General features: G+C 40.2%; 2 protein-coding genes across 6 annotated transcripts in view; one reads left to right on the forward strand and one right to left on the reverse strand.

Annotated features, from left to right (window-relative positions):
• Window positions 1-922: 922 nt before the first annotated feature.
• cenpv (centromere protein V) overlaps window positions 923-12104 on the forward strand; it is a 32930-nt gene continuing 21748 nt past the window's right edge. For 3 of the 5 annotated variants that reach the window (XR_016086146.1, XR_016086147.1, XR_016086148.1), the window contains exons 1-6: window positions 923-1020; window positions 5131-5288; window positions 7202-7300; window positions 7876-7945; window positions 8754-8868; window positions 9703-9911. Coding sequence is in view for 1 of the 5 variants with exons in the window: in XM_088907186.1 (XP_088763312.1) it covers window positions 949-1020; window positions 5131-5288; window positions 7202-7300; window positions 7876-7945; window positions 8754-8868; window positions 9703-9833 (645 nt within the window). In the remaining 4 variants the exon portion in view is untranslated. Of the gene's footprint in view, window positions 1021-4357; window positions 4473-5130; window positions 5289-7201; window positions 7301-7875; window positions 7946-8753; window positions 8869-9702; window positions 9995-12104 lie in introns of those variants that run through there. The other 2 variants (XM_088907186.1, XR_016086149.1) reach the window with 2 other exon arrangements.
• pigl (phosphatidylinositol glycan anchor biosynthesis, class L) overlaps window positions 10532-12104 on the reverse strand; it is a 28464-nt gene continuing 26891 nt past the window's right edge. Inside the window, exons 6-7 of the mRNA XM_088907185.1 lie at window positions 11514-11647; window positions 10532-10958 (exon numbers count right to left, since the gene is read on the reverse strand). Coding sequence (XP_088763311.1) covers window positions 10827-10958; window positions 11514-11647 — 266 coding nt within the window. The 3' untranslated portion in view covers window positions 10532-10826. The remainder of the gene's footprint in view (window positions 10959-11513; window positions 11648-12104) is intronic.

Below are 12104 nucleotides of genomic sequence, written 5' to 3' on the forward strand. Positions count from 1 at the left end.
GCTTTAACACAGTATGTTATTTCCTTACATGAGCTGACGGCGTCTGTTCTGTGTTGTGAATCACATGAGGCTTGTTTTGAGATAACATATGAAGCGTAATAAGGAGCTGTATGAGTTTCCATTAAAAAAATATTTTAAATAACACAATGAATATTGATTGTAAACACAGTTAGGTTTTATATTTTAAAAACGCTATCAATGCAGGCAGATTTGAAAAAAACCTCAGCCCAGCGCTGTTTTCTTACGAAACCCCTTTCGAATTCGTGTATAAACGTCTATAATGTCGCAGATATGGAATCATTTTGTCTTTTTATATAGATGTCACATAAAGCATTAGAACGTAACTACTACTGTACAGGACTTCTTTATATCATTCACTCATATGAATGTGTTGTGGCCATTTGTTGGACTTCAGAGTTTTGTGTGTGTTCTGAGATTCTCTGGCCTGTTTTCAGACAGGGTGGTGTTGTCATGACACTGCAGTTTTAAATTTACTGTGCTGTTATTGCATAAGGTAAAATGAACAGGGTGGAGGAATCTCTGCAGTGTTCATGACTCAGCACAGAGATTTCGGTCAAGTAGCTAGAACCTTCTAGATCTTAGTTATATAACTGGTCTTCACCTTTTATGACACAACAACCCTGAAAATATTTGTGCTGAAGGAATAGTACTCATAGCAGAACAGTTCCCTACCCTTCAGTCTTAGACCTTAACTCTAATCCAGTGCCTTTTATAGAAAGCAATGTCTTGCCTGCGCTCAGACAGATGGCGAGCTGTTTCATAGATGCGTGCAGACAGCTGGTTCAGTCTGAAACTGAAGTAGGTCAGGCATGGCCTTCTGAACCTACAGTCCTTTTTTGCTGTCAGGTGCCAAGTGTCATGTGACTCCTGGACGGAAAATGAGGAAACAACCAAGAACATTACCACCACAGGGGGGCACTGGGAGTAATGGACAGAGGGTCCAGGCTGCAACTCGAGTGGTCAGGAGTTCATCTGTCCATCCAGCCATCTCAATCTGTGGTATGTAATGGTTAAAACAAGCTGCCGATATACTGAAAACAAGCTTCTTACATTTTACATCATCCATCCATTTATTCATTTTCTAACCATTTTGTTATACCATATATAACGACAATAAACCTGAACTTCTATAGCTGTTTGAAGTTTGTGTTTGGAAGGATTATTGGTGGAATTGGATGTCAGGTGATAAGGTTGGAAAAAAAATTACAGTCGTGTTCCTTGAATGCAAGTGTAGGAAAACATGGTTTTTGGGTCCCTTGGACTCTCTTTTCCTTCTCAGTCATATTGGTTAACTACCTGAAGGGGGACAGGCAGAGTAGGAGTCTGGTTTAGTCTATTTTAGGGTGTAGTTGATTCCTCAGATGATCACTGTAAATTGATATCAATAAATTGAGACTTGTTTGACCTAAATTCCATGCTCCATTTTTGACATTTATTTTATCTCTACAGACAATAATGATCTTAAATGATCTTAAAGGCTCTCAACTAGTTGTAGAAGACATCTAACTGAAAGGCAGAAATGGGTAATTTGGGGGGTTTTTGAAGGGGAGATTGAAAGTCATTTCGACCCATTTCTTCTTTTCCAGGAAGTCCTCTAAAAAACTAATTCATTGTCTGTTATGTTTCCATGAAACTACAGCTGTGACCAAAACCTGCTTACCTAAAAAACCTCTTCACTCTTGATATGCTGGGTAAACCAGTATTACTGGTGTGTTGAAACACTGGTAACAACTGTATCCTCCTAGTCATCACCTAGGCAACAAGCACATAGTAAGACAAACCAGCACAAACAGAACACAAACACATGTGTTGAGCTTCATTGTTTGTGCTGTTTGTAGGCGTTCATGATGATCAGGTGATGTGCAGACTATGAGTATTTTCAGAACAAATGGAATGATAGCCCAAAAGCTCCAAAAGATCTAATTGTACAACAAGTGGCAGTAAAAGCCCATCTTGTATAAAAATGTTCTTTAGCTTTGATGTTTTACACTAACTAAATGAGAAGAAATTCTGATGGGGGGGTTAAACTGGGACTGTGCTGATCAACAATATACTGTACATCGACATTATCAGCAGATGATGTGATGTAAGTGCCATAATAATCAGCATAGAGTAACCAGTTCTTTCCTATATAAATGCAGGGGCTCATTAAGACAGGACCTTAGGAAGTGTTGTGCTGATAAAAAAAAAATGCAATGACCGCTGAACCACACCTTCAGTTCATAAGGGAATTATAAAACATTTTTAATCCCTTAATAATTCTGTCAAAATTACTTTTAATATACATGTGCGTATATGGACTAACTAAAAAAAAATAGTTTGAGAATATCTGCATTATCGATGTAATGCTTGCCTTCCTTTTGGCTCTACGTGATTAGTTAATAATTGGAGCCAGTAGAAGGGACATTTTTAGCGATACTTGATAAAGCTGTGACTATAAATGAGGAGGGTTGGGGGGGGGGGAGACAGGATTGGTGTCATCATCTTACATCAACATCAGATTGACAACATCATCAATTTAAGAATTACACCTTGAACCTTGAAATAATATAACACAACAAAACAAACATGTCTGAACTGATTTTGCCTCTTTAATTGTGAATGCAGCTTTGTCCCGCGTTTCTTTCCTTGGGTGGGGTACTTATCACTGTTTCACATTATTCTGTTTTAAAAAATTTGCGGCCTTCACACACTTTTTCAATTAAGACGCAGAGGAGTGTTAAATGTGAAGGGACACAGCCTTTCTGGGCTTGCTCAGGCTGCATTCATCGAGGACTGATGCAAGCTGATGCAATAGGCAGCACTGGTTACCCAAGATCCGTTTCAGTATCTGTGCAGCCTGTCCTGTGCCCCTGCACTTTGTGCCTGAGCTGTCTGCCAGGCCACGTCATGCACACTGCGGGGCTGAGCTGTCAGGGTTCAGTTTTGTACAAACCTATTTATACTTTGCACTTCTATAATTGAATGGCTTGTCTAAGACATGAACTGTAAGCCAACTATACTGTAGCACCTGTGCGGATAATCCAGTTACAATAAAAATGTTTTTTTCTATATATATTATTTGCATGAGGATTTAGACCTTTCTTACTCGTCTATCCATTTTTTTACCACAGTCATCCAATTCAGGTTCCTGGGGGAGCCAGAGTCTGTCCTGGCAAGCAATGAGCGCAAGGCAGGGTACACCCTGGATGGGATGCCAGTCCATCACAGTGCAGACACACACAAACACGCACACACTTTCCCCCAGAGGCCAATTAACCTACCAGCATGTCTTTGTACCGTGGGAGGAACCTGGAGCACCTGGAGGAAACCCATCCGAACACAAGAAGAACATACACGCTCCACACAGATGGCACCCCAGTGTGGGCTGCAATGCTAACCAGTATGGTGCTTTTTCTTATTTCCAGTAGGTCTCCGCCTGTAGTTAATTTCAGCAAGAAGCAGCTGACAGTCCCATGACTGTGGGAGAGTTTTGGGTCATCGTGTGCAGTCTAGAGTTAACAAGTTTAAAATGTGATTTGTTTTATGTGTTACACTTAATGAAAATCCCTTTGTGCTTGACTGCTGGACCTGGTTTAATCAGGATAAGTGCTAGTTTATACAAGGACTAGAGAATGATCTGATTAAAGCTGAACTTTGCCTTTCCTTCGCCTGAAAAACAAGGGCTTAGAGGAGTGGCTTTCTGCTTTGATAACTCAGTTGAGAGAGAGGAAGACTACAGTGGATAAAGTACACATTTTCAGTAGTATTTAGTTTCATATCTTAACAGCTTTGTCAGACTTTCTCTGCTGTTGTGCCCGTTTTGATAAGAACTTTTCCCAACAATTTCCAATCAATTCTCTTGAAATTTACACAGAAGACAGATCTTCATGATGTACTGTAGTTGTTTAACGTCTGACAAAAGATCACCTTGTGTTGGAGTATTTGCTGGGATGATTATGAACAGTTTGTTTATATAATTAATAAGTTCTTGCTACCTCTAGCTAGTTGCAATATCATAAGTCACTTCCATGAAGAATGAAAAAAGGTGTTAATGGGTAGAGACATTTAAAAAACAGATCCTATTTCATCATTAACTTACTTATAAACAATAAACATAAATGTCACCTTTGTCCTCATATATTTTCTAGGTCAATGGTTTGTAAGGCTTGTGTAATGGGTCCTGTGTGGGTGGCTCTGTCGATCATGGATGGTGTTACATTTTGAGGAGCCCAGGCAGATCGCACAAGGAGTACAGCAGCAGCTGTTTGTCAACAGAGCACGCTGTGGTCATCCCTTTGCAATGTTGCACGTGCTTGCTTTCAGCTGCTTGCTGATCCCACAGAAAGTCAGTTCTTGAATGGGGTGTGCTGGGGCATCCAGATGGGGCTGCACACTGGTGGTGGTGGAGGGGAGTCCCCATTACCTGTAAAACGCTTTGAGTGGAGTATCCAGAAAAGTGTTATATAAATGTAAGCAATTATTATTATGAAGAGTTATTTTTAATATAGAGTTTCGAGAAATAGGACAAATAGATTAAACCTGCAGTTAATATATTCACCAGAAGGGGGCAAACCATTCATACGATTAGTATTTGAACTTGAGAAACTGCACAATTACAGTAGAATAACTCTGCTGTGTTTTCTTCCTTGGTGTGTTTAAATAGCTACGCGCTGAGGAAGAGGGAACAGATCATTTTTCCAAAACCACTTGTAATTAGTTTGGGGACTAATGAAAAAAACCGCCTTCAACAGTTGAAGACGGGTATCGAGCTGGGATACAATGATATTCTAAAATAACTGCATTCGAAGAATAACTGAAGGTCTTGATTAATATGCAATATTGAACACGTGTTATTGTATTCAGCGATAACACTCATGTTATTTGTTCCTCTTCCATTGAAAATCCGAAAGGCTACATTTGTATTAAACCACTCCTTATAGAACACCTATTTGTTTCAATTGATGTCAGATTTAAGGAATTATTTTTCAGTGTATCTGAAGTTTTGTACACATTGACATACTACGGTTTTAAATTAATATACAAGCCTAGCGGTGGCTTCAGTTTTACTCGACTAAATTCGCGCAGGTGCTGTCTTTATATGTTTTGCTCGTTTTTTTTGGCTTGCAGTGGGGCACTACTGTATGTCGCCTCCCCCCCTCCACAATAGCCTATAACGTGAAGTATCGCGGGACTGTGACGGGACTGTCGAGATTTAGATCCGGAAGTTTACTCTTCTGCTTTAAGCATCGCAAGTGTGTACTGGACCACGGAGAGAAGGAAATGAGGTAATGTTATTAACATACATGAGAGATTTCATTTGGGATTGTTAGTTTCCTTGCGTTGATTTAATTTGCGATATGCAACAAATATTTCTAATTTGCTCATAGAAAGCATGCCCCGTATTTGCTTTAATAGGACCAGTTTTTTCTGTATATTGGGAGATTTTTTTTGCAAATCGGTAGGTCATTTGTACTTTTAACAAAGTTATTTTTTTATTTACTGTTATCTATTAATGTAAAATAAAATACACAAGTAAGGCTTGGTGAGTGTTTTTTTCGTCCAGCTGCATTGACGAAATGGAGTTTATAATAGAAGTTCAGAGGGAGGACAACAACCAAGCTCAGTTGGGCTCAGCTGTCAGTAATTAGCAATCGCTCCCGACAATCCATTCCTCTCATGGGGGTCCTGGTGTCCTTGTCCCTCAGCCAAGCGTGTTAATCCACAGTTTCGCTCCATGACGCTGTGTTCTTGGGTCATTCCTCGTGAAATGTGCTTAATCAACCGTCCTTTTATGGCACAACACGGGTAAAAAAAGGACAAGGTAATGTGAACTACAAAGAAAGCAAATTAATCGGGTAACTGTTTTAACATTCAAGTACTGGGCTGCAAAACTGCAGTCCTGCAGGGCCAGAAGGCTTCTGGTTTTCTCTGCTACTGGGCCCTAATTCCTTAATTGAACTCATTAGTTGCACTGATGAACTAATGATGTTGAAGCCTTTCCTAGTTCATGAGAAGCTGGAGATGTAGACAGACCTATACTTGCTGCATGACAGAGGCGCCTGAGAACTGGAGTTTGGCCCCCCACCTCTAGTTTATTTGGATATTCAGCTTAGAACAGTAAGCTGAAAGCCATATCTGTGTTCTCTCATAACATCAAAAATGTCATGTGTTAATAGATGACAGAAGCTTTGTATTCGAAGAACTTCTCTATCCTACACAAACCCTGGCAGAGAGTGACCTATGTAACACTCTTCCTAGGACAATCCTGCTGTTTAGACCAAGGAGAAATTGATTATCAACTTGTTTGGCTGATGATTCTATACAGGGATGTACATTCTTACCTATTTATACAGCAGGGGTTTTTGCTGGAGTCATCTTAGTATCATGCTCAACTGTACAACAGCAGTATAGTGCCTGGGTGTTGAACCCACAACTTTCCAGTTTAAAGTCTTGAGTGATAACCAGTAGTCTCATCTGTGTCCACACAGTCTAGTGTTCCAGATGTAACTGGAAATAATCTTTTTCACAAACACAGTGCATATGTACTTGACTATTTTCCAAGCTATATGGATAATATAGCCATGAAGACAAATCCCTCTGTTAAAATTGTTTTTTTTCCTACAAGTGACCCTACAGGCAATGTATAAAAAAAAACTGTAACTACAGTATGTTATAGGCTACAATATATCCAGAATGAGTGATGCCTACTGAGACTATTTGATCTGATTACAGCAACTGTTACCTCTAGTTTGTAATTTAGCTATCTTGAATTCACATTGATCAGAATCTTTAAAACATAGCCTGTAACATGATCTTCTATATTTGTAAAGAAAAACTGATAGAGCTTTTAAATGAGCTGTTAATGCTTCTTCTTTTTATACTGTACCTGTGTAGCCAACATAAAGTGCTGTAATCCATTACATTAACCAGTAAACCAATTCTAATTGACTAACTTTCAGGCATTCCTCATCATTCACCTAATTTATTTCCCCCATCCATAAATTTAAAAGGCTACTTGTTGTAGTACAAAATAGAGATCTATGGTGATTAACTGTTTCATTCAAATGAAATGTTTCAAGTTTCAGTAGAAGACCATTATAGAATTCTATGAAAAGAGTGAGGCAATGCCGAAAGTCTGCAAATTTTGTACAGTAGTGCGTTTTATATTGTTGTTGTGTTTGTCTGGTTTTGTCCACAGTGAGAACTCTGGGCTTGTGAAGCACACAGGTGGCTGTCACTGCGGCACCGTGCGATTTGAGGTGTGGAGCTCACCTGATCTGAATGTCTTCAACTGCAAGTAAGTTCTACTTTAACACAGCAAAACATTCATTCTTACTGAGACCCGATAGTCCTTTCCATTGCAGTGAGACCTGTAGCTCAAAGCTTAGTGCTTCAAGCCTGTTGTCTGTAGGTCTAGGTCATTTGTGTTTTAAGCAATGTACCAGTGGTCTTTAATTTTGAGTGTCCAACTGTAGAAACCAGTAGCAGCCTTAGTAAAAGTGTGCTACATAGAAGTTTTTGTGACAAAACATTTATTTTAATTTAAGTACCATTGTGCTGATAGAGCACCCCAGATTAAAAGCATATGTATGGTAGTTCCTAATAAAAAATACATCCGAAACCACTGGACCACCTGGTCTCCTTTCACATAATGAACATCAGCAGATGGTGCACATTCATAAAACCCTCAAGGACTGAATTCAGCTAAAGCATGGTATGTAGCAGTACAAGGTGCTTGATAACTGTTAGAAACTAGCACAGTCCTGTAGGTTTCAGACATGTTTTGGAAGAATGGATGTACTAAATTTGTGATCTCGTGACACAAGGCTTACTTCTCTTGTATATATAAATCTTATATGCTCCTTTCCCCAGCTGCAGTATTTGCACCAAGAAACAGAATCGACACTTCATCGTACCATCGTCACAGTTCAGTCTCTTAAAGGTAGGTTTCTTTTCAGAAGGTGCAATTCAAATAATACTCAGAGGGGCATTTTCAATGTACAGTAGGTGTCATTAGTAATGTTTGGCCATTTAGGACCAGGACTGGACAACATTGATCTAAAGAAAATGCAACATCTTCCTCAGATACCCACTTCCCATTCTGAAGGAGAGATTTGTTCAGTGTGTAACATGTTTTTCTAGATGTATCAAGAAAAATCCAGAGAGCTTTTAAATGAGCTGTTAATGTTTCCTCTATTTTAGAGGATAGTGATTGGGATCTAAACATGTACCCATAATGACATTTATTATTATATACCAATCTAATGTTGATTTGTCACTTGTTTTTAAGACTCATCTTTCCAACAATGACACAAGCTTGGAAGTGAATGAGAACCATAGACTTGCTCCTCCAACACACACACCTGTCAGAGCCATTCACATATTGATATACTTCAAGCTCCCCAGTGCCTGCTGGGGGAAATGTGCATCTCAAGAAGTTGTTACTGCAAAGCCTGCAGATACCCGGCAAGTCGCAGAACACACTGCTGCTCTGAGACTACCCTGGCTCACTTCCCCCCGCCCCCCATCATGCTGTCTACTGCTGCTTCAGCAATTCCAGTCACAACTGACTCATATCAGAACTAGTGACATCTGGCCAGAGTCCAACCTGTGCTTTGTGCATTTTCTTTACTGGCTGAACAGGGTAGCCCAGTGTGATAATCAGTGTTAGATTCTGGAAATGGTATTCAAATGATTTTGTCAAGGAGCAATTTCCTTACAGTTAGGATTATTTTATGTTTGTGCTGCAGGGGTGGGATAATTTAACCACGTATACTTTCAACACTCACACTGCCAAGCATACATTCTGCAAGACTTGCGGGGTTCAGAGCTTCTACACCCCACGATCCAACCCTGATGGATATGGTAAGGAAGAAATATCGCCTTTGGCTGGTGCCTATAAAGAACTCCATTTCTTCAAGTGGTGGTCACCATTTAAAAATGGCTCATTTTCCTAAAAGTGGAATTATTATTGGAAGCTTGAGAAACACTGGTTTTCTAACGACACTGGTAGAAAGGTTTTTCGAAAGCTAGATTTTGGCTTCAGATGTGCTCTGAGTGGGACTGTGCTCCAGATGTCGCGGGTTCGAGCCTGGAAAATGCCATCAGCCAGCTGTGCCCGGGATTCTTCCAAACAGTGGCGCAGATTTGGGAGTCTCAAGGACAGGGTGGGATTAGTCAGCAGGGCTCTCTCTGGTGAGATGGCGACCCCTGTGAACTCGTGGGCACATGCAGGCCCGCACTTCTGGGAGAGATACTCTTCAGCTCCAGCTGGCTTCGAATCTTGTTTGCAGGGTTGTGTAATTTGTGATGTATTAAAATGTGTGGGGTATGATACGTTTTTTTAAAGTTAAAGGCTAAGCCAAGTCTCTAGGTTCTGAAGACTTCCTGTTTAAATTTTAAATAGATTTCCACCTGCAGTTCAGGTTTGGTTGAGGTGCATGAACAGGTTTGTATATTTATTTGTATGTATATATTTGTAGGGGCTGTGTCACTTGCTAACTGCAGCTAGGATTTCCCAGGGATCAGAAGTAACAGGGGCCAACTCATCCAAGGGAAGCTTGGATGCCTCAGCCTGTGATTTGCAGGACAAAGTATTGTTTCCAAGAACTGCTGTTTAATACTCACTGGAGAACTCTTGCAAAATAGTTTAGGTTTGTCCAATTTATTTTTTTAATAAAGATAATACTTTGTTCCCAGGAGTGGCACCCCACTGTCTGGACCCAGGGACAGTGCGTAGTGTGACAGTGGAGGACTTCTGTGGAGAGAAGTGGGAGGAGAGCATGGAACTGCACCAGACGATAAGGAGCATGTCCATTCCCAGGCAGTGACAGTGGAGCTGTCTGCTTTCTGGTGGACGTCACTGGAACACAAGCATCTGCAGACAGTTCAGAACAACACACTAAAAGGTGGATATTTAAATCTAGGGAAACTTGCATTTTGAAAAGACAGGGTACCTAGCTAAGAACTCTGTAATTAAACTACAACCCTTAGTTAATTACTTGTATTGTTTTTTTTTCCAGGATTATAATACAATTTCTAACATTTACTCTAAGCTGTTTGCTTAAGGCCATGTGATTGTTTTTCAAAGAAAATGAGGAAGAGAATTTCAGTAATGAAAAGAATCGTATGCTTTTCACTCTGGTAGCAACATAACCCAAATCCTTTCCTGTTAATCCTATACGTAGATCCTGGTTTAGCAGCAGTCTGCTGTGCATATTCTCTGCTATCTGAATTCAGCTTCTTGACTCACACTGCCAAGCACATGCTGAGAGCCTGCTTCTTTTTCACACCACAGCTTGACAAGGCGAAGTCCCGAGGAGAGGAGTGTGCTCTTCCAAAGATAATGTTCAAATGTCAGAGTGGCTCATAGCCTCAGTTAATCCTTTCATTAACAAAACAAGACTAACAGGCCTCATAGATGATAATACACAACTTGAGATGTATGATGATTTTCATAGCTGAAAATTGCTGGGCTTAAAAAAAATGCAAGGATGCTTCCTGAATCCACAAACATGCTCTTGTGGGGCAGAGTATTACAAATCTTTACTTACAGATGCATAAAAAATATGCAAGTATGCAATATATACAGTACAGCGTTTAGCTTCATACATTCAGAACATACTTGTTAAAACGTTTACAGCAGTTTTACATATCCTGAAAGTGATGCCAGTGTGTTTTAACTCCCATGCTAAAGAACTGTAAACATGACGGAAAAGACTGCCACAGCTCAGAGTGTTAAGTGCATAACCCTGAGAACAGAGGTCAAGCCTTTCCAGTCTGTTAGTGGGTATCAGCAGTCCTGTTGGAGGCCATTTTATCGCCTAATAGACTTTCAGCCTCTTTTCTTCCTCCTTGGAGATGCGCTGGAATGTGTTCGTGGACATGTAGCGTGACAACAGCAGGTAGATGTGCCGAAACCACAGCAGCTGGCTCTGGTGACAGAACATGGCCCTCTGAAAACAGATAAAGAAACAGTCCAGTGACTTCTGGATCTCAGAATGCAGGCATGTACACATTACACACAGGCCACACATGGAAGGTTGTGCATATTTAACAAGTGCCTATAGATTTGTCCTGTCTGAATAAGCTGATACTGTTGTGATTTTGTAGAAACTCATTGCCACTGTAAATGTTATGTATCCAAAAGAAGGAACAATGGACAATGAATGCTAACAACTGTGAAGTAACTGGGATTTCTTTTTCTAAACTGTCCCTAAATTTCCTAGGATAAAACCATCAGTGCAAATCATCTTTTTGGAAAGTGTGAGGTCAATACATATATATTATCCACTTCATGCTAAAAAAATCTGGATGACAGAAAACAAGACTTAAGAATCTTATTAGCACAAAAAAACTTCCTTTTAAATACGAGTGCTTTTGAACTTGCAGTGCGATACTGAACAAAATTCCTAATAGTTTTTTTTGCTTCGGGAGTAAACGGTTGTTTTGCTCCCCTTTGCTTGTTAAAACCGAATGGCTTGTCGCAAGTGGCTGTAAGGTTTGCCCACCTTTGCTCGTGTGTACTCCTCTCTTCCTATGACGCAGATGAAGTCCGAGCTCCCGAGCCAGCTGACAGGCAGCTCTAAGACAGACAGGTACTTTCTGAAGATGCTCACAGTCTCCAGGGCGAGTGCGGCACAGCCTGTAGGGCATTGACAACAGAGCATTACTTAGCAAAATTACTGTGCTTGTAATTGGAAGGTTGTGGGTTCAAATCTTGGGGAAGATGCTCCTTTTGTACCCTTGAGCCAGGTGCTTCACTTGACCTGTTCCAGTAAAATTCCCAGCTGTGTAAATGGGTGCCAATGTAAGTCACTCTGGAGAAAAGCATCACCTGAGTAAATTGATCGTTTATTTTTTAAGCTTTCTTTCACTGCCTGATTTAAAAACATGGGTCTGTCTCTTTTCATGTCCGCCTGGAAGCATTTAAAGATTAATTTGACATTGTAATGTTAAAATCAGCCATAAAAACTAGGCTGAGTGGTAGTAAATCCTAGCAATAATAGTTGGTTGTTTCTGGGGTATGGGGTGGCGGTGGTTGTAATTATCAGGAATTTGTGCAATTTTCCATGGAAAGACATTAAGTCCAAACATGTTTT

This window comes from Atractosteus spatula, chromosome 27 (genome assembly GCF_055471065.1).
Source record: "Atractosteus spatula isolate fAtrSpa1 chromosome 27, fAtrSpa1.hap1, whole genome shotgun sequence".
Classification (NCBI taxonomy): domain Eukaryota; kingdom Metazoa; phylum Chordata; class Actinopteri; order Semionotiformes; family Lepisosteidae; genus Atractosteus; species Atractosteus spatula.